A 23,725-nucleotide genomic window follows, 5' to 3' on the forward strand; every position below is an offset into this window, starting at 1 on the left:
TACAGTACTAGACCATGTTACTGCCATGTAGTAGAATACAGGACTAGACCATGTTACTACCATGTAGTAGAATACAGTACTAGACCATGTTACTGCCATGTAGTAGAATACAGGACTAGACCATGTTACTACCATGTAGTAGAATACAGTACTAGACCATGTTACTGCCATGTAGTAGAATACAGTACTAGACCATGTTACTGCCATGTAGTAGAATACAGTACTAGACCATGTTACTGCCATGTAGTAGAATACAGGACTAGACCATGTTACTACCATGTAGTAGAATAGAGTACTAGACCATGTTACTGCCATGTAGTAGAATACAGGACTAGACCATGTTACTGCCATGTAGTAGAATACAGTACTAGACCATGTTACTGCCATGTAGTAGAATACAGTACTAGACCATGTTACTGCCATGTAGTAGAATACAGTACTAGACCATGTTACCACCATGTAGTAGAATACAGTACTAGACCATGTTACTGCCATGTAGTAGAATACAGGACTAGACCATGTTACTACCATGTAGTAGTTGTCACTACTAGACCATGTTACCACCATGTAGTAGTTGTCACAACTAGACCATGTTACTTCCATGTAGTAGAATACAGTACTAGACCATGTTACCACCATGTAGTAGAATACAGTACTAGACCATGTTACTGCCATGTAGTAGAATACAGGACTAGACCATGTTACTACCATGTAGTAGTAGTTACTCCTAGACCATGTTACTGCCATGTAGTAGAATACAGTACTAGGCCATGTTACTACTATGTAGTTGTTACTACTAGGCCATGTTACTACTATGTAGTAGTTACTACTAGGCAAGGCCATGTTACTACTATGTAGTAGTAGTTACTACTAGGCAATGTTGCTACTATGTAGTAGTAGTTACTACTAGACCATGTTACTACTATGTTGTAGTAGTTACTACTAGGCCATGTTACTACCATGTAGTAGTTGTCACTACTTGACCATGTTACCACCATGTAGTAGTAGTTACTATTAGACCATGTTACCACCATGTAGTAGTAGTTACTACTAGACCATGTTACCACCATGTAGTAGTAGTTACTACTAGACCATGTTAGTACCATGTAGTAGAATACAGTACTAGACCATGTTACAACCATGTAGTAGTTGTCACAACTAGACCATGTTACCATCATGTAGTAGAATACAGTACTAGACCATGTTACTGCCATGTAGTAGAATACAATACTAGACCATGTTACTACCATGTAGTAGTAGTTACTACTAGGCCATGTTACTACCATGTAGTAGTAGTTACTACTAGGCCATGTTACTACCATGTAGTAGTTGTCACTACCTGACCATGTTACTTCCACATAGTAGTTACAACTAGGCCATGTTACTACCATGTAGTAGCAGTTACTACTAGACCATGTTACTACCATGTAGTAGCAGTTACTACTAGACCATGTTACCACCATGTAGTAGTTGTCACACCTAGACCATGTTACCATCATGTAGTAGTTGTCACAACTAGACTATTTTACCACCATGTAGTTGTAGTCATTACTAGACCATCTGACAAAATAGAAATGTTAATGATTTTACATTTGTGTATATTGTGACATAACATCACAGCTTCGTTCCCTTTTTTATTGCCCAGAAGATGGAGAGGAGATGAACAATTCTTATCAAGGTCTGTACCTGCTAGTCTGGCCCCTAGTTCTACAGAGCTGTCCCCAACAAGGCCAAGTCCATGTCTCCTAGTCTGTCATGTTCTGTACCTGCTAGTCTGGCCCCTAGTTCTACAGAGCTGTCCCCAACAAGGCCAAGTCAATGTCTCCTAGTCTGTCATGGTCTGTACCTGCTAGTCTGGCCCCTAGTTCTACAGAGCAGTCCCTAACAAGGCCAAGTCCATGTCTCCTCATCTGTCATTACTGTTAGCAGGTGTCTGTTGGGCCCTGTGCTTTCCCCTTCCTGTTAAGTTCCCTGTATATATGGGCACTTAGGTCCCTGTCTCTACACAGTCACTGTAATATCATGTTCCTTATATGGTCACTCAGGTCCCTGTCTCTACACAGTCACTGTAATGTTTTGTTCCTTATATGGCCACTCAGGTCCCTGTCTTTATACAGTCACTGTAATTAATGACTTGTTCCTTATATGGCTATTCAGCTCCCTGTTTTTATACAGTCATTGTCATGTCTTGTTCCTCATAGCCATTACAGCAGGGGTTGGCAAAGTACTGCCCTTGGGCCAGATCCTGGTCCCGAGCCCATTCAATCCCGATGTTACACCCTTGCTGTAATTTCTCATAATGGCCACTCAGAAACCAACCCATTGCTGATACATATTGTCCATGTTTGCAGATGGGGTTGTGTTGTTGATATGGTATTGTGTTTTATGTCCAATTTAATTTGGATCTGTTTAGTCCAAGCTCATAGTTCTGTTGTATTCTCTGCACCACAGTGATTTACAGTAGATATGCTATGTTAGAGTAGATATGCTATGTTACAGTAGATATGCTATGTTAGAGTAGATATGCTATGTTACAGTAGATATGCTATGTTGAAGTAGATATGCTATGTTACAGTAGATATGCTATGTTGAAGTAGATATGCTATGTTACAGTAGATATGCTATGTTAGAGTAGATATGCTATGTTAGAGTAGATATGCTATTTTACAGTAGATATGCTATGTTGAAGTAGATATGCTATGTTACAGTAGATATGCTATGTTACAGTAGATACAGTACCAGTCAATAGTTTGGACAAACCAACTCATTCCAGGGTTTTTCATTATTTTTACTATTTTCTACATTGTAGAAAAATAAGACATCAAAACTATGAAATTACACATGGAATCATGGAGTAACCAAAAAGTTAAACTAAAATATATTTTATATTTGAGATTCTTCAAGGTAGCCACGCTTTGCCTTGATGACAGCTTTGCAGGTACATGGGTGTGCGAGACTTGACCCATTAACTCTGCATCTTTAAAATAAAATAAAAATATTCTTTCAAAATGCCGATGTTTTTTAAGTTATGGATCCATAACGAATTACTATGGGAATAAATATCACTGAATTACGGAAACATCCTCCAACCCTCTACATGTAATTGTTGGCGAAGAGTCACGTCATTTTTTCGACATACATGACATGAGTGACATGAGTCTCACTAGTGTAATATGCTGTTAAAAGTGGTGTAGGTCTTATTATTAAAGAGCATATTGATGTTAGAAGCAATAGCCTACAACTATTTTGGCTGGCAGAACAACATATTTTTACCATGTCAGCTCGGGGATTTGATCTAGCAACCTTTTGGTTACTGGCCCAACTCTCTAACCACTAGGCTACCTGCCGCCCCAGATAGTGTATAGCAGCGGATAGTAGATAACCGCAGTGATAACAGCAGATAGTAGATAGCAGCATATTGTCACGCCTTGGTCATTGTATTTTGTGTTTTTGTTATATGTTTGGGTAGGCCAGGGTGTGACATGGGTTTATATGTTGTTTTCGTATTGGGGTTTGTATTATTTGTGATCGCGGCTGATTAGGGGTGTTGTTAGGCTTGGCTGCCTGAGGCGATTCTCAATCAGAGTCAGGTGCTATTCGTTGTCTCTGATTGGGAACCGTATTTAGGGAGCCATAGTTTCGCTTTGTATTTCGTGGGTGATTGTTCCTGTCTTTGTGTAGTGTTCACCAGATAGGCTGTAATAGGTTCACGTTCCGTTTGTTGTTTTCGTCTTTCAGTTATTTCATGTACCGCATTTTCATTCATTAAAGTCATGAGTAACCAACACGCTGCATTTTGGTCCGACTCTCTTCTTTCAACAGACGAATGCCGTTACAAAATCACCCACCACTCACGGACCGAGCAGTGTGTAAACTGGCAGGAGCGAAAGGAGGACGTTATGGAAGGTAGAGGCATGGAGTATACGAGGTGGGAAGAAATCGACAGGTGGGCGGCCGACCCAGAGAGAGTGCAGGCACCCGCCTGGGATTCGCTTCAGCAGTGCGAAGAGGGCTACAGGCGAATGGATTCAAAAAGGAAAACACGGCGACGCAGAGCGAAAACCGAAAGTAACCCCCAATGATTTATTGGGGGGGGCAGAGAGAGAGTGGATGAGTCAGGGTTCAGACCTGAGCCAACTCTCCCTGTTAATCGTGAAGAGCAGTTGCAGTGGGAGAGGCTGCACCACTTGGAGATTTGGACATGGGAGGAGGAATTAGACGGTAAAGGACCTTGGGCTCAGCCTGGAGAATATCGCCGTCCCAAGGAAGAAATAGAAGCGGCTAAAGCGGAGAGGCGTTGGTATGAGGAGGCAGCACGGCGACGCGGTTGGGAGCCTGAAAAGCAGCCCAAAAAAATGATTGGGGGGGGCTAGAAGGGAGTATGGTTATGCCAGGTAGGAGACCTGCGCAAACTCCCTGTGCTCACCGTTGGGCTAGAGAGACCGGGCAGGCACCGTGTTATGCTATGGAGCACACGGTGTTTCCAGTGCGGGTGCGGAGCCAGGTGCGGCACATACCAGCCCTTCCTATTGGCCGGGCTAGAGTGGGCATCGAGCCAGGTAAGCTTGGGCAGGCTCGGTGCTCAAGAGCTCCAGTGCGCCTGCACGGTCCGGTCTATCCAGAGCCACCTTCACACACCAGTCCTCCGGTAGCAGCTCCCCGCACCAGGCTTCCTGTGCGTGTCCTCGATCCAGTACCACCAGTTCCAGCACCACGCACCAGGCCTCCAGTGCGCCTCGCCTGTTCAGCGCAGCCAGCGCTTTTCTCCTCTCCTGCGCTGCCGGAGTCTCCCGTCTGCCCAGCGCTGCCAGTGCCGCCAGTCTGCCCAGCGCCGCCAATGCTCCCAGTCTGCCCAGCGCCGCCAGTGCTTCCAGATCTGCCAGACAACCAGTCTCTTCCAGATCTGCCAGACAACCAGTCTCTTCCAGATCTGCAAGACAACCAGTCTCTTTCAGATCTGCAAGACAACCAGTCTCTTCCAGATCTGCCAGACAACCAGTCTCTTCCAGATCTGCCAGACAACCAGTCTCTTCCAGATCTGCCAGACAACCAGTCTCTTCCAGATCTGCTAGACAACCAGTCTCTTCCAGATCTGCCAGACAACCAGTCTCTTCCAGATCTGCTTGTCAACCTGAATCTTCCAGTTCTGCTTGTCAACCTGAATCTTCCAGTTCCGCCAGCCAGCCAGGATTTACCGGAGCCTACTACCTGCCTGAGCTTCATCTCAGTACTGGGCTTCCTCTCAGTACTGTGCTTCCTCTCAGTACTGGGCTTCCTCTCAGTACTGGGCTCCCCCTCAGTCCTGGGCAGCCCCTCAGTTCCGGGCTGCTTCTGTCCCGAGCTGCCCCTCTGTCCCGAGCTGCCCCTCTGTCCCGAGCTGCCCCTCTGTCCCGAGCTGCCCCTCTGTCCGGAGCTGCTCCTCAGTTATGTGGGGATCTGGGTGAGGACTATCAGGCCATGGTCGGCGGAGAGGGTGGATTATTTTTTTATCCCAGGACGCGAAGGGGAGGAACAAGGACATTAATGGAGTGGGGTCCACGTCCCGAGCCGGAACCGCCACCATGGACAGACGCCCACCCGGACCCTCCCTATGCTTTTGAGGTGCGTCCGGGAGTCCGCACCTTAGGTGGGGGGGGGGTTCTGTCACGCCTTGGTCATTGTATTTTGTGTTTTTGTTATATGTTTGGTAGGCCAGGGTGTGACATGGGTTTATATGTTGTTTTCGTATTGGGGTTTGTATTATTTGGGATCGCGGCTGATTAGGGGTGTTGTTAGGCTTGGCTGCCTGAGGCGATTCTCAATCAGAGTCAGGTGCTATTCGTTGTCTCTGATTGGGAACCGTATTTAGAGAGCCATAGTTTCGCTTTGTATTTCGTGGGTGATTGTTCCTGTCTTTGTGTAGTTTCACCAGATAGGCTGTAATAGGTTCACGTTCCGTTTGTTGTTTTCGTCTTTCAGTTATTTCATGTACCGCATTTTCATTCATTAAAGTCATGAGTAACCAACACGCTGCATTTCGGTCCGACTCTCTTCTTTCAACAGACGAACGCCGTTACACATATAGTAGTTAACAGTATATAGTAGATAACAGCATATAATAGATAGGCAGCAGATAGCAGATATCAGCATATAGTAGTTAACAGTATATAGTAGATAACAGCATATAATAGATAGGCAGCAGATAGCAGATATCAGCATATAGTAGTTAACTGTATATAGTAGATAACAGCATATAGTAGTTAACAGTATATAGTAGATAACAGCATAACAGCATATAATAGATAGGCAGCAGATAGTAGATATCAGCATATAGTAGTTAACTGTATATAGTAGATAACAGCATAACAGCATATAATAGATAGGCAGCAGATAGCAGATATCAGCATATAGTAGTTAACTGTATATAGTAGATAACAGCATAACAGCATATAATAGATAGGCAGCAGATAGCAGATATCAGCATATAGTAGATAACAGCATATTGTAGATAACAGCATAACAGCATATAATAGATAGGCAGCAGATAGCAGATATCAGCATATAGTAGTTAACAGTATATAGTAGTTAACAGTATATAGTAGTTAACAGTATATAGTAGTTAACAGTGTATAGTAGATAACAGCATATAATAGATAACAGCATATAGTAGATAACAGCATATAATAGATAACAGCATATAATAGTTAACTGTATATAGTAGATAACAGCATATAATAGATAACAGTATATAGTAGATAACAGTATATAGTAGTTAACAGTATATAGTAGTTAACAGTATATAGTAGTTAACAGTATATAGTAGTTAACAGTGTATAGTAGATAACAGTATATAGTAGATAACAGTATATAGTAGATTAACAGCATATAGTAGATAACAGCATATAGTAGATAACAGCATAACAGCATATAATAGATAGGCAGCAGATGGCAGATATCAGCATATAGTAGTTAACAGTATATAATAGATAACAGCATATAATAGATAACAGTATATAGTAGATAACAGTATATAGTAGATAACAGCATATAATAGATAGGCAGCAGATAGTAATTAACTGTATATAGTAGATAACAGCATACAATAGATAACAGTATATAGTAGATAACAGTATATAGTAGATAACAGCATATAATAGTTAACTGTATATAGTAGATAACAGCATATAATAGATAGGCAGCAGATAGTAATTAACTGTATATAGTAGATAACAGCATAACAGCATATAATAGATAACAGCATATAATAGATAACAGCATATAGTAGATAACAGCATATAGTAGATAACAGCATATAATAGATAGGCAGCAGATAGTAATTAACTGTATATAGTAGATAACAGCATATAATAGATAACAGCATATAATAGATAACAGCATATAGTAGATAACAGCATATAGTAGATAACAGCATATAATAGATAACAGCATATAATAGATAACAGCATATAGTAGATAACAGCATATAATAGATAACAGCATACAGTAGATAACAGCATACAGTAGATAACAGCATATAGTAGATAACAGCATAACAGCATATAATAGATAGGCAGCAGATAGTAATTAACTGTATATAGTAGATATCAGCATATAGTAGATAACATCATATAATAGATAACAGCATATAATAGATAACAGCATATAATAGATAACAGCACAACTGTTTGATTTGTCTAATCTTAGCAATGTATTCTTAGCTAGCTACATAGCCATCTTTGTATCAAAGATAATTGCGTAATTATCGTATTTCGCCGTCCTAACGTAGTCTTCACTAGCCAGCTAGCTAACGTCCACTGATTAGCTGCACTGGAGAAACTATTACACTCAACTGAACGACTTGGTTAGTGTAGTGTTAGCTAGCTACATAGCTGTCTTTGCTGTCTTCGTATCTTCGTATCCAAGATAATTGTGTAGTTTAGGTTTAGAGTGTGTAGTCTTAGAGTGATTATCTTAATTTACCGAGGTTAGCTAGCCAGCTATTTGTCGTCCTTAACGTAGGAGACTCTGCTAGCTAGCCGACAGCTAGCCAACGTCTACCGAATAGTCTCACAACCCGGTCGCATTCACAGGTAGTATCACATTTTCATTTAATTTCATTACAGTACAACGGTTTGATTTGTTTGATCGTAGCTAGCTACATAGCTAGCTACATAGCAGTCTTTGTATCAAAGATAATTGTGTAGTCTAGAGCGATTTTCTAGGTTAGCTAGCCAGCTATTGTCGTTCTTTTAACGCAACGTAACGTAAACACTACTAGCTAGCCCCCGAATAGCAGCACTGCAGAAACTATTACACTCAACGGAACGACTTGATTAGTGTAGTGTCAACAACGCATCCACTGCCAGCTAGCCTACTTCAGCAGTACTGTATCATTTTAGTCAATAAGATTCTTGCTACGTAAGCTTAACTTTCTGAACATTCGAGACGTGTAGTCCACTTGTCATTCCAATCTCCTTTGCATTAGCGTAGCCTCTTCTGTAGCCTGTCAACTATGTGTCTGTCTATCCCTGTTCTCTCCTCTCTGCACAGACCATACAAACGCTCCACACCGCGTGGCCGCGGCCACCCTAATCTGGTGGTCCCAGCGCGCACGACCCACGTGGAGTTCCAGGTCTCCGGTAGCCTCTGGAACTGCCGATCTGCGGTCAACAAGGCAGAGTTCATCTCAGCCTATGCCTCCCTCCAGTCCCTCGACTTCTTGGCACTAACGGAAACATGGATCACCACAGACAACACTGCTACACCTACTGCTCTCTCTTCGTCTGCCCACGTGTTCTCGCACACCCCGAGAGCTGCTGGTCAGCGGGGTGGTGGCACCGGGATCCTCATCTCTCCCAAGTGGTCATTCTCTCTTTCTCCCCTTACCCATCTGTCTATCGCCTCCTTTGAATTCCATGCTGTCACAGTTACCAGCCCTTTCAAGCTTAACATCCTTATCATTTATCGCCCTCCAGGTTCCCTCGGAGAGTTCATCAATGAGCTTGATGCCTTGATAAGCTCCTTTCCTGAGGACGGCTCACCTCTCACAGTTCTGGGCGACTTTAACCTCCCCACGTCTACCTTTGACTCATTCCTCTCTGCCTCCTTCTTTCCACTCCTCTCCTCTTTTGACCTCACCCTCTCACCTTCCCCCCTACTCACAAGGCAGGCAATACGCTCGACCTCATCTTTACTAGATGCTGTTCTTCCACTAACCTCATTGCAACTCCCCTCCAAGTCTCCGACCACTACCTTGTATCCTTTTCCCTCTCGCTCTCATCCAACACCTCCCACACTGCCCCTACTCGGATGGTATCGCGCCGTCCCAACCTTCGCTCTCTCTCCCCGCTACTCTCTCCTCTTCCATCCTATCATCTCTTCCCACCGCTCAAACCTTCTCCAACCTATCTCCTGATTCTGCCTCCTCAACCCTCCTCTCCACCCTCTCTGCATCCTTTGACTCTCTATGTCCCCTATCCTCCAGGCCGGCTCGGTCCTCCCCTCCCACTCCGTGGCTCGATGACTCATTGCGAGCTCACAGAACAGGGCTCCGGGCAGCCGAGCGGAAATGGAGGAAAACTCGCCTCCCTGCGGACCTGGCATCCTTTCACTCCCTCCTCTCTACATTTTCCTCCTCTGTCTCTGCTGCTAAAGCCACTTTCTACCACGCTAAATTCCAAGCATCTGCCTCTAACCCTAGGAAGCTCTTTGCCACATTCTCCTCCCTCCTGAATCTGTTATGCAGGTGAATGAGGACCCAAAAGCGACTTGGCGAAAACAGAGTTTTTAATCCAGTAAGATACTTAACAAAACAAAAGGCATAATACTACTCGTAAAGACGAGAACAGACTGGAGACTTGATCAAGAACTGCAGGTTGCCTCGGGAAGGCACTTGAACCTAGCAGACTCAGACACCTGCTCACCACGCAGCATCTGAGGGAAACACGACACGACAGGGCAAAACATAGACACAGCACGGTGAATATAGACAAGGATCCGACAGGGCAGGTACGGAAAACAAGGAGAGAAATAGGGACTCTAATCAGGGAAAAGGATCGGGAACAGGTGTGGGAAGACTAAATGATTGATTAGGGGAATAGGAACAGCTGGGAGCAGGAACGGAACGATAGAGAGAAGAGAGAGCGAGAGAGTGAGAGAGGGAGGGGGAGAGAGGGGATAGAAAGAGGGAAAGAACCTAATAAGACCAGCAGAGGGAAACGAATAGAAGGGGAAGCACAGGGACAAGACATGATAATTAATGACAAAACATGACAGTACCCCCCACTCACCGAGCGCCTCCTGGCGCACTCGAGGAGGAACCCTGGCGGCAACGGAGGAAATCATCAATAAGCGAACGGTCCAGCACGTCCCGAGACGGAACCCAACTCCTCTCCTCAGGACCGTAACCCTCCCAATCCACTAAGTATTGGTGACCCCGTCCCCGAGAACGCATGTCCATGATCTTACGTACCTTGTAAATAGGTGCGCTCTCGACAAGGACGGGAGGGGGGAGGGAAGACGAACGGGGTGCGAAGAAAGGGCTTGACACAGGAGACATGGAAGACAGGATGGACGCGACGAAGATGTCGCGGAAGAAGCAGTCGCACAGCGACAGGATTGACGACCTGGGAGACACGGAACGGACCAATGAACCGCGGAGTCAACTTACGAGAAGCTGTCGTAAGAGGAAGGTTGCGAGTGGAAAGCCACACTCTCTGGCCGCAACAATACCTTGGACTCTTAATCCTGCGTTTATTGGCGGCTCTAACAGTCTGTGCCCTGTAACGGCAAAGTGCAGACCTCACCCTCCTCCAGGTGCGCTCACAACGTTGGACAAACGCTTGAGCGGAGGGAACGCTGGACTCGGCAAGCTGGGATGAGAACAGAGGAGGCTGGTAACCCAGACTACTCTGAAACGGAGATAACCCGGTAGCAGACGAAGGAAGCGAGTTGTGAGCGTATTCTGCCCAGGGGAGCTGTTCTGCCCAAGACGCAGGGTTTCTGAAAGAAAGGCTGCGTAGTATGCGACCAATCGTCTGATTGGCCCTCTCTGCTTGACCGTTAGACTGGGGATGAAACCCGGAAGAGAGACTGACGGACGCACCAATCAAACGACAGAACTCCCTCCAAAACTGTGACGTGAATTGCGGACCTCTGTCTGAAACGGCGTCTAACGGGAGGCCATGAATTCTGAACACATTCTCGATGATGATTTGTGCCGTCTCCTTAGCGGAAGGAAGTTTAGCGAGGGGAATGAAATGTGCCGCCTTAGAGAACCTATCGACAACCGTAAGAATCACAGTCTTCCCCGCAGACAAAGGCAGACCGGTAATGAAGTCTAGGGCGATGTGAGACCATGGTCGAGAAGGAATGGGGAGCGGTCTGAGACGACCGGCAGGAGGAGAGTTACCCGACTTAGTCTGCGCGCAGTCCGAACAAGCAGCCACGAAACAGCGCGTGTCACGCTCCTGAGTCGGCCACCAAAAGCGCTGGCGAATAGACGCAAGAGTGCCTCGAACACCGGGATGACCAGCTAACTTGGCAGAGTGAGCCCACTGAAGAACAGCCAGACGAGTGGAAACAGGAACGAAAAGGAGGTTACTAGGACAAGCGCGCGGCGACGCAGTGTGCGTGAGTGCTTGCTTAACCTGTCTTTCAATTCCCCAGACTGTTAACCCGACAACACGCCCATAAGGAAGAATCCCCTCGGGATCAGTAGAAGCCACAGAAGAACTAAACAGACGGGATAAGGCATCAGGCTTGGTGTTCTTGCTACCCGGACGGTAAGAAATCACAAACTCGAAACGAGCAAAAAACAACGCCCAACGAGCTTGACGGGCATTAAGTCGTTTGGCAGAACGGATGTACTCAAGGTTCTTATGGTCTGTCCAAACGACAAAGGAACGGTCGCCCCCTCCAACCACTGTCGCCATTCGCCTAGGGCTAAGCGGATGGCGAGCAGTTCACGGTTACCCACATCATAGTTGCGCTCAGATGGCGACAGGCGATGAGAAAAATAAGCGCAAGGATGAACCTTATCGTCAGACTGGAAGCGCTGGGAAAGAATGGCTCCCACGCCTACCTCTGAAGCGTCAACCTCGACAATGAATTGTCTAGTGACGTCAGGAGTAACGAGGATAGGAGCGGACGTAAAACGTTCTTTTAGAAGATCAAAAGCTCCTGGGCGGAACCGGACCACTTAAAACACGTCTTGACAGAAGTAAGAGCTGTGAGAGGGGCAGCAACTTGACCGAAATTACGAATGAAACGCCGATAGAAATTAGCGAAACCTAAAAAGCGCTGCAACTCGACACGTGACCTTGGAACGGGCCAATCACTGACAGCTTGGACCTTAGCGGAATCCATCTGAATGCCTTCAGCGGAAATAACGGAACCGAGAAAAGTAACGGAGGAGACATGAAAAGAGCACTTCTCAGCCTTTACGTAGAGACAATTCTCTAAAAGGCGCTGTAGAACACGTCGAACGTGCTGAACATGAATCTCGAGTGACGGTGAAAAAATCAGGATATCGTCAAGATAGACAAAAACAAAGATGTTCAGCATGTCTCTCAGAACATCATTAACTAATGCCTGAAAAACAGCTGGCGCATTGGCGAGACCAAACGGCAGAACCCGGTACTCAAAATGCCCTAACGGAGTGTTAAACGCCGTTTTCCACTCGTCCCCCTCTCTGATGCGCACGAGATGGTAAGCGTTACGAAGGTCCAACTTAGTAAAGCACCTGGCTCCCTGCAGAATCTCGAAGGCTGATGACATAAGGGGAAGCGGATAACGATTCTTAACCGTTATGTCATTCAGCCCTCGATAATCCACGCAGGGGCGCAGAGTACCGTCCTTCTTCTTAACAAAAAGAACCCCGCCCCGGCCGGAGAGGAAGAAGGCACTATGGTACCGGCGTCAAGAGACACAGATAAATAATCCTCGAGAGCCTTACGTTCGGGAGCCGACAGAGAGTATAGTCTACCCCGAGGAGGAGTGGTCCCCGGAAGGAGATCAATACTACAATCATACGACCGGTGAGGAGGAAGGGAGTTGGCTCGGGACCGACTGAAGACCGTGCGCAGATCATGATATTCCTCCGGCACTCCTGTCAAATCGCCAGGTTCCTCCTGAGAAGTGGGGACAGAAGAAATGGGAGGGATGGCAGACATTAAGCACTTCACATGACAAGATACGTTCCAGGATAGGATAGAATTACAAGACCAATTAATAGAAGGATTATGACATACTAGCCAGGGATGACCCAAAACAACAGGTGTAAAAGGTGAACGAAAAATCAAAAAACTGTGGTTACCAGATACTGTGAGAGTTAAAGGTAGTGTCTCAAATCTGATACTGGGAAGATGACTACCATCTAAGGCAAACATGGGCGTAGGCTTGTCTAACTGTCTGAAAGGAATGTTATGTTTCCGAACCCATGCTTCGTCCATGAAACAACCCTCAGCCCCAGAGTCAATCAAGGCACTGCATGTAGCACCCGAACCGGTCCAGCGTAGATGGACCGACATAGTAGTACAGGATCTAGATGAAGAGACCTGAGTAGTAGCGCTCACCAGTAGCCCTCCGCTTACTGATGAGCTCTGGCCTTTTACTGGACATGAATTGACAAAATGTCCATCAAATCCGCAATAGAGGCACAGGCGGTTGGTGATCCTCCGTTCCCTCTCCTTGGTCGAGATGCGAATACCTCCCAGCTGCATGGGCTCAGTCTCTGAGCCAGAGGAGGGAGATGGTTGCGATGCGGAGCAGGGAAACACCGTTGACGCGAGCTCTCTTCCACGAGCTTGGTGACGAAGATCTACCCGTCGTTCTATGCGGATGGCGAGAGCAATCAAAGAGTCCACACTGGAAGGAACCTCCCGAGAGAGAATCTCATCTTTGACCACTGTGTGGAGTCCCTCCAGAAAACGAGCGAGCAGCGCCGGCTCGTTCCAGTCACTAGAGGCAGCAAGAGTACGAAACTCTATAGAGTAATCCGTTATGGATCGATCACCTTGGCATAGGGAAGCCAGGGCCCTAGAAGCCTCCCCACCAAAAACTGAACGGTCAAAAACCCGAATCATCTCCTCTTTAAAGTTCTGGTAATTGTTAGAACAATCAGCCCTTGCCTCCCAGATAGCTGTGCCCCACTCTCGGGCCCGGCCAGTAAGGAGTGAAATGACGTAAGCAACCCGAGCTCTCTCGCTAGAGTATGTGTTGGGTTGGAGAGAGAACACAATATCACACTGGGTGAGAAAGGAGCGGCACTCCGTGGGCTGCCCGGAGTAGCAAGGTGGGTTATTAACCCTAGGTTCCGGAGGCTCGGCAGGCCAGGAAGTAACAGGTGGCACGAGACGAAGACTCTGGAACTGTCCAGAGAGGTCGGAAACCTGAGCGGCCAGGTTCTCCACGGCATGGCGAGCAACAGACAATTCCTGCTCGTGTCTGCCGAGCATGGCTCCTTGGATCTTGACGGCAGTGTTACGAGCCTCTGTAGTCGCTGGGTCCATTCCTTGGTCGGATCCTTCTGTTATGCAGGTGAATGAGGACCCAAAAGCGACTTGGCGAAAACAGAGTTTTTAATCCAGTAAGATACTTAACAAAACAAAAGGCATAATACTACTCGTAAAGACGAGAACAGACTGGAGACTTGATCAAGAACTGCAGGTTGCCTCGGGAAGGCACTTGAACCTAGCAGACTCAGACACCTGCTCACCACGCAGCATCTGAGGGAAACACGACACGACAGGGCAAAACATAGACACAGCACGGTGAATATAGACAAGGATCCGACAGGGCAGGTACGGAAAACAAGGAGAGAAATAGGGACTCTAATCAGGGAAAAGGATCGGGAACAGGTGTGGGAAGACTAAATGATTGATTAGGGGAATAGGAACAGCTGGGAGCAGGAACGGAACGATAGAGAGAAGAGAGAGCGAGAGAGTGAGAGAGGGAGGGGGAGAGAGAGGGATAGAAAGAGGGAAAGAACCTAATAAGACCAGCAGAGGGAAACGAATAGAAGGGGAAGCACAGGGACAAGACATGATAATTAATGACAAAACATGACAGTATCCTCCTCCCCCTCCCCCCCCCCCCCCTCCCTCTCTGCAGACGACTTCGTCAACCATTTTGAAAAGAAGGTCGACGACATCCGATCCTCGTTTGCTAAGTCAAACGACACCGCTGGTTCTGCTCACACTGCCCTACCCTGTGCTCTGACCTCTTTCTCCCCTCTCTCTCCAGATGAAATCTCGCGTCTTGTGACGGCCGGCCGCCCAACAACCTGCCCGCTTGACCCTATCCCCTCCTCTCTTCTCCAGACCATTTCCGGAGACCTTCTCCCTTACCTCACCTCGCTCATCATCTCATCCCTGACCGCTGGCTACGTCCCTTCCGTCTTCAAGAGAGCGAGAGTTGATCCCCTTCTGAAAAAACCTACACTCGATCCCTCCGATGTCAACAATTACAGACCAGTATCCCTTCTTTCTTTTCTCTCCAAAACTCTTGAACGTGCCGTCCTTGGCCAGCTCTCCCGCTATCTCTCTCTGAATGACCTTCTTGATCCAAATCAGTCAGGTTTCAAGACTAGTCATTCAACTGAGACTGCTCTCCTCTGTATCACGGAGGCGCTCCGCACTGCTAAAGCTAACTCTCTCTCCTCTCCTCTCATCCTTCTAGATCTATCGGCTGCCTTCGATACTGTAAACCATCAGATCCTCCTCTCCACCCTCTCCGAGTTGGGCATCTCCGGCGCGGCCCACGCTTGGATTGCGTCCTACCTGACAGGTCGCTCCTACCAGGTGGCGTGGCGAGAATCTGTCTCCTCACCACGCGCTCTCACCACTGGTGTCCCCCAGGGCTCTGTTCTAGGCCCTCTCCTATTCTCGCTATACACCAAGTTACTTGGCTCTGTCATAACCTCACATGGTCTCTCCTATCATTGCTATGCAGATGACACACAATTAATCTTCTCCTTTCCCCCTTCTGATGACCAGGTGGCGAATCGCATCTCTGCATGTCTGGCAGACATATCAGTGTGGATGACGGATCACCACCTCAAGCTGAACCTCGGCAAGATGGAGCTGCTCTTCCTCCCGGGGAAGGACTGCCCGTTCCATGATCTCGCCATCACGGTTGACAACTCCATTGTGTCCTCCTCCCAGAGCGCTAAGAACCTTGGCGTGATCCTGGACAACACCCTGTCGTTCTCAACCAACATCAAGGCGGTGGCCCGTTCCTGTAGGTTCATGCTCTACAACATCCGCAGAGTACGACCCTGCCTCACACAGGAAGCGGCGCAGGTCCTAATCCAGGCACTTGTCATCTCCCGTCTGGATTACTGCAACTCGCTGTTGGCTGGGCTCCCTGCCTGTGCCATTAAACCCCTTCAACTCATCCAGAACGCCGCAGCCCGTCTGGTGTTCAACCTAGCCAAGTTCTCTCACGTCACCCTGCTCCTCCATTCTCTCCACTGGCTTCCAGTTGAAGCTCGCATCCGCTACAAGACCATGGTGCTTGCCTACGGAGCTGTGAGGGGAACGGCACCTCAGTACCTCCAGGCTCTGATCAGGCCCTACACCCAAACAAGGGCACTGCGTTCATCCACCTCTGGCCTGCTCGCCTCCCTACCACTGAGGAAGTACAGCTCCCGCTCAGCCCAGTCAAAACTGTTCGCTGCTCTGGCCCCCCAATGGTGGAACAAACTCCCTCACGACGCCAGGACAGCGGAGTCAATCACCACCTTCCGGAGACACCTGAAACCCCACCTCTTTAAGGAATACCTAGGATAGGATAAGTAATCCCTCTCACCCCCCCCTTTAAGATTTAGATGCACTATTGTAAAGTGACTGTTCCACTGGATGTCATAAGGTGAATGCACCAATTTGTAAGTCGCTCTGGATAAGAGCGTCTGCTAAATGACTTAAATGTAAATGTAAATGTAATAGATAACAGCATATAATAGATAGGCAGCAGATAGTAATTAACTGTATATAGTAGATAACAGCATATAATAGATAACAGCATATAATAGATAACAGCATAACAGCATATAATAGATAGGCAGCAGATAGTAATTAACTGTATATAGTAGATAACAGCATATAATAGATAGGCAGCAGATAGTAATTAACTGTATATAGTAGATAACAGCATATAATAGATAGGCAGCAGATAGTAATTAACTGTATATAGTAGATAACAGCATATAATAGATAGGCAGCAGATAGCAGATATCAGCATATAGTAGTTAACAGTATATAGTAGTTAACAGTATATAGTAGTTAACAGTATATAGTAGATAACAGTATATAGTAGATAACAGCATATAATAGATAACAGCATATAATATATAACAGCATATAATAGATAACAGCATATAATAGATAACAGCATAACAGCATATAATAGATAGGCAGCAGATAGTAATTAACTGTATATAGTAGATAACAGCATATAATAGATAGGCAGCAGATAGTAATTAACTGTATATAGTAGATAACAGCATATAATAGATAACAGCATATAATAGATAACAGCATATAGTAGATAACAGCATATAATAGATAACAGCATATAATAGATAACAGCATATAATAGATAACAGCATATAATAGATAACAGCATATAATAGATAACAGCATATAGTAGATAACAGCATATAATAGATATCAGCATATAATAGATAACAGCATATAGTAGATAACAGCATATAATAGATAACAGCATATAATAGATAACAGCATATAATAGATATCAGCATATAGTAGATAACAGCATATAATAGATAACAGCATATAATAGATAACAGCATATAATAGATATCAGCATATAGTAGATAACAGCATACAGTAGATAACAGCATATAGTAGATAACAGCATATAGTAGATAACAGCATATAATAGATAACAGCATATAGTAGATAACAGCATACAGTAGATAACAGCATACAGTAGATAACAGCATATAGTAGATAACAGCATAACAGCATATAATAGATAACAGCATACAGTAGATATCAGCATATAGTAGATAACAGCATATAATAGATAGGCAGCAGATAGTAATTAACTGTATATAGTAGATATCAGCATATAGTAGATAACAGCATATAATAGATATCAGCATATAATAGATAATAGCATATAGTAGATAACAGCATATAGTAGATAACAGCATATAATAGATAACAGCATATAGTAGATAACAGTATATAGTAGTTAACAGTATATAATAGATAACAGCATAACAGCATATAATAGATAGGCAGCAGATAGCAGATATCAGCATATAGTAGTTAACAGCATATAGTAGATAACAGCATATAGTAGATAACAGCATATAATAGATAACAGCATATAGTAGATAACAGCATATAGTAGTTAACAGTATATAGTAGATAACAGCATATAGTAGATAACAGCATAACTGCATATAATAGATAGGCAGCAATACTAGCAGCACAAAGTAGATATCAGCAGTAATAGCAGCAGAAAGTAGACAGCAGCAGATAGTAGATATCAACAGTAGATAGCAGCACATAGTAGATATCAGCATATTATAGATATCAGCAGATAGTAGACAGCAGCAGATAGTAGACAGCAGCAGATAGTAGACAGCAGCAGCTATATAAGCAGTTAGAAGATAGCAGCACATAGTAGATATCAGCAGTAATAACAGCAGATAGTAGACATCAGCATATAATAGCTAGCAGCAGTAATAGAATCAGAAACTAGTTAGTAGCAGTAATACCAAATAGTAGATAGCAGCAGCTAGTAGATAGCAGCTGTAAGAGCAGCAGATACCAGTAGTACTATTACCAGTAGTAATAGAAGATATAGAAGATATTGTCTCTTTTCATTGAGCCATCTTTCTTTTCATTGAGCCATCTTTCTTTTCATTGAGCCATCTTTCTTTTCATTGAGCCATCTTTCTTTTCATTGAGCCATCTTTCTTTTCATTGAGCCATCTTTCTTTTCATTGAGCCATCTTACTTTGCATTGAGCTATCTTTCTTTCTGGTCATTGTGGTGCTTTATGGTCCTTCTCTTTTCTTTTCATACCATCTGACATCCTTGGCCATGCCCCCAACAGGAGGACCAATGGCGTATCAAACACCTCACCCCATCCACTACAGAGTCCCCTCCCCTCTCCAACACCAGCCATCAATTCCTGTCCAGCAACATCCTCCACAACCTCTCATACGCCAACTATCTGCCCCTGTACAATACCAAAACCAGCCCCCTGTATATTACCAAGGCCCACCCTCTGCTCTGTATCAAGCTCCTCCCGCTGTCCAGTCCCCAGCCCCTTCCCCAGCCCCTGTTGTAACCTCTCCTCCAGCCCCTGCCCCAACACCTGCCCCAGTTGTAACCTCTCCTCCAGCCCCTGCCCCAGCAGTACCTTCTCCTCCAGCCCCTGCCCCAACACCTGCCTCAGTTGTAACCTCTCCTCCAGCCCCTGCCCCAAGTGTAACCTCTACTCCAGCCCCTGCCCCAGCACCTGCCCCAGTTGTAACCTCTCCTCCAGCCCCTTCCCCAGAGCCAGCCCCTGCCCACCCCCTAGCCCCTGCCCCTGCCCCTGTCACCTCTTCAGCAGCCCCAGAGCCAACCCCAGCCACAACTCCAGCCTCAAACCCTGTGCCGCCACCACAGACTCCTGAGCCAGGTGTGTCTCACTCATTTAATCTGTTGTCTGTAGCTATGCTGTACCTCACAGAACCTCCCTACAACTATTCTTATCTCATGATAAAAATGTCTGTTTCCTCGATGTGTTCTGATGTATTATTTAGACTGTCTGTTGTCCTGTCTCGTCCTCCTCGGTAATGTGACTGTCTGTGTTGTCCTGTCTCATCCTCCTCGGTAATGTGGCTGTCTGTGTTGTCCTGTCTCATCCTCCTCGGTAATGTGACTGTCTGTGTTGTCCTGTCTCATCCTCCTCGGTAATGTGACTGTCTGTGTTGTCCTGTCTCATCCTCCTCGGTAATGTGACTGTCTGTGTTGTCCTGTCTCATCCTCCTCGGTAATGTGACTGTCTGTGTTGTCTTCTCATCCTCCTCGGTAATGTGACTGTCTGTGTTGTCTTCTCTCATCCTCCTCGGTAATGTGACGGTGTCTTTCCCACAACCTGGAAGACACTGAGAGAAGCCAGTCTACAGTCAGTAATGGGAGGAACACACCTGGGGGTACGAGAAAAGGCAAGTGTGGGGAGTGTGTGTGACGGTATGCAGCTTTGTGTGATGCTGTGTGATTTTCTGTTTGAAGGTTGATGCTTTAGAAATGATGCATAAAGCTTTAGTTAGTGTTTTAAGTGATTTGCTAGCTGATAAATTATGTAAAGATCGGACCGTGGACACATTGTTAGCTTGTGTATTTTACACTACATGACCAAAAGTATGTGGACATCTGCACATCGAACCTGTCATTCCAAAATCATGGGCATTAATATGGAGTTGGTCCCCCCTTTGCTGCTATAACAGCCTCCACTCTTCTGGGAAGGCTTTCCATGAGATGTTGGAACGTTGCTGCAGTGACTTGCTTCCATTCAGCCCCGAGAGCATTAGTGCGGTTGGGAGATTAGGCCTGGCTCCCAGTTGGCGTTCCACTTCATCTAAAAGGTGTTTGATGGGGTTGAGGTCAGGGCTCTGTGCAGGCCAGTCAAGTTCTTCCACACCGATTTCGACAAACCATTTCTGTATGGACCTCGCTTTGTGCATGGTCATGCTGAAACAGGAAGGGGCCTTCCCAAAACTGTTGACACAAAGTTGGAAGCACATAATCGTCTAGAATGTAATTGATGATGTAGCGTTAAGATTTCCCTTCACTGGAACTAACAGGCCTAGCCCGAACCATGAAAAACAGCCCCATACCATTATTCCTCCTCCACCAAACTTCACAATTGGCTCTATGCATTGGGGCAGAGCCAAACCCAGATTCGACCGTCGGACTGCCAGATTGTGAAGCGTGATTCATCACTCCAGAGAAAGCGTTTCCACTGCTCCAGAGTACAATGACAGCGAGCTTTACACCACTCCAGTCAACACTTAGCAATCTTAGGCTTGTGTGCCTGCAGCTCCTCAGGCCATGGAATCCCATTTCATGAAACTCCCTGACAAACAGTTATTGTGCTGACATTCCTTCCAGAGGCAGTTTAGAATTCAGTAGTGAGTATTGCAACTGAGGACAGATGATTTTGAGGACAGCCAATGCTCTAACCACTAGGCTACCTGCTGCCCCTTTACAGTAAAGCCATTCTACAGACAATGTTGTTCGAAGGAGATAGCATGGCTGTGTGTTCGATTTTATACAACTGTCTGGCAACAAGTGTGGCTGAAATAGCCAAATCCACTCATTTGGAGGAGTGTCCACATACTTTTGTTTATATAGTGTACCTTCCTAAAATACAAGTCAGCAGTAGCACCACCAGACCTGCAGGCAGAGCCAAAGTCCTATTGTTTGAGAAGATTTCTGCAGACAGAGGATATGTGTGTTTTGAGCTCATTCCAGTTCAAAAGCTCCAATATAATTACACACTTTTATGATTTTTAATGGACTGTTTCAACCCAGCTATTGAATCATAGAAAGTCCTTCTACATTAGAGGGGTAGAGGAAGGTAACCTAATAAGACTAGAGGGATGTAGGAGCTATGCAGATGTACTGGTGTGTGTGTGTACATGCATGCATGTGTCAACATGGTCTGTGACATGACTGGCCGTCTCTTCCTGTGGTTTGTAATAGAGGTGACGTGGGAGGACCAGCAGAGGAAGGCTAATGGTATGGTACCAGGTAGCCTCCCTAAACCTAACCCAATGCTACGGTACCAGGTAGCCTCCCTAACCCAATGCTACGGTACCAGGTAGCCTCCCTAACCCTAACCCAATGCTACAGTACCAGGTAGCCTCCCTAACCCTAACCCAATGCTACGGTACCAGGTAGCCTCCCTAACCCTAACCCAATGGTATGGTACCTGGTAGCCTCCCTAACCCTAACCCAATGCTAGGGTACCAGGTAGCCTCCCTAACCCTAACCCAATGGTACGGTACCGGGTAGCCTCCCTAACCCAATGGTATGGTACCGGGTAGCCTCCCTAACCCTAACCCAATGGTACGGTACCAGGTAGCCTCCCTAACCCTAACCCAATGGTACGGTACCGGGTAGCCTCCCTAACCCAATGGTATGGTACCGGGTAGCCTCCCTAACCCTAACCCAATGCTACGGTACCAGGTAGCCTCCCTAACCCTAACCCAATGGTACGGTACGTGGGTAGCCTCCCTAACCCTAACCCAATGGCAGGGTACCAGGTATCCTCCCTAATCCTAACCCAATGGTACGGTACCGGGTAGCCTCCCTAACCCAATGGTATGGTACCGGGTAGCCTCCCTAACCCTAACCCAATGCTACGGTACCAGGTAGCCTCCCTAACCCTAACCCAATGGCAGGGTACCAGGTAGCCTCCCTAATCCTAACCCAATGGCAGGGTACCAGGTATCCTCCCTAATCCTAACGGTACGGTACCAGGTTGCCCAACTTAGTACCTCCTTCTCTCACCACTTTAGGAGCCAGGTGGCACCACTTAGTACCTCCCTCTCCACCTGTAGGAACCAGGTCTGGCCCCACATATGTAGGCCTGTGTCTCAGCCAAACATTAGGGCCCTGGCTTGGGAGGAAACCTATTCCCATGGGCCACATGCTCTGGCCCTCTGACACCATGGTCCTCTAACCCCATGGGCCCCATGCTCTGGCCCTCTGACACTTTGGCCCCTATCCCTAACCATATGGTTCTCATTCTCTGGCCCTATAACCCCATGCTCTGGCCCTCTAACCCCACGGACACCATGCTCTGGCCCTCTAACCCCATGGATCCCATGCTCTGGCCCTCTAACCCCATGGATCCCATGCTCTGGCCCTCTAACCCCATGGATCCCATGCTCTGGCCTACTAACCCCATGGACCTCTTTCTCTGGCCTTCTAACCCCATGCTCCTCTAACCCCATGGACCCCATTCTTTGGCTCTCTAACCCCATGCTCCTCTAGCCTCATGGACCCCATGATCTGGCCCTCTAACCCCATGCTCCTCTAGCCTCATGGACCCCATTCTTTGGCCCTCTAACCCCACAGATCCCATTATTTGGCCTTCTAACACCATGGACCCCATTCTTTGGCTCTCTAACCCCATGCTCCTCTAGCCTCATGGACCCCATGATCTGGCCCTCTAACCCCAAGCTCTGGCCCTCTAACCCCATGTTCCTCTAACCCTGTGACCCCCATGATCTGGCCCTCTAACCCCATGCTCCTCTAGCCTCATGGACCCCATGATCTGGCCTTCTAACCCCATGCTCCTCTAACCCTATGACCCCCATGATCTGGCCCTCTAACCCCATGCTCCTCTAGCCTCATGGACCCCATTCTTTGGCCCTCTAACCCCACAGATCCCATTATTTGGCCTTCTAACACCATGGACCCCATTCTTTGGCTCTCTAACCCCATGCTCCTCTAGCCTCATGGACCCCATGATCTGGCCCTCTAACCCCAAGCTCTGGCCCTCTAACCCCATGTTCCTCTAACCCTGTGACCCCCATGATCTGGCCCTCTAACCCCATGCTCCTCTAGCCTCATGGACCCCATGATCTGGCCTTCTAACCCCATGCTCCTCTAACCCTATGACCCCCATGATCTGGCCCTCTAACCCCATGCTCCTCTAGCCTCATGGACCCCATGCTCTGGGACTCTAACCCCATGCTCTGGCACTA

General features: G+C 46.6%; 1 protein-coding gene across 1 annotated transcript in view; it reads left to right on the forward strand.

Moving 5' to 3' along the window:
* The first annotated feature begins 1,651 nt into the window (after positions 1 to 1,651).
* Positions 1,652 to 23,725, forward strand: part of LOC124043063 (vegetative cell wall protein gp1-like) — an 85,869-nt gene continuing 63,795 nt past the window's right edge. The window contains exons 1-4 of the mRNA XM_046361234.1: positions 1,652 to 1,678; positions 19,072 to 19,644; positions 20,111 to 20,173; positions 21,714 to 21,749. Coding sequence (XP_046217190.1) covers positions 1,660 to 1,678; positions 19,072 to 19,644; positions 20,111 to 20,173; positions 21,714 to 21,749 — 691 coding nt within the window. The 5' untranslated portion in view covers positions 1,652 to 1,659. The remainder of the gene's footprint in view (positions 1,679 to 19,071; positions 19,645 to 20,110; positions 20,174 to 21,713; positions 21,750 to 23,725) is intronic.

This window comes from Oncorhynchus gorbuscha, linkage group LG09 (assembly GCF_021184085.1).
Source record: "Oncorhynchus gorbuscha isolate QuinsamMale2020 ecotype Even-year linkage group LG09, OgorEven_v1.0, whole genome shotgun sequence".
Classification (NCBI taxonomy): domain Eukaryota; kingdom Metazoa; phylum Chordata; class Actinopteri; order Salmoniformes; family Salmonidae; genus Oncorhynchus; species Oncorhynchus gorbuscha.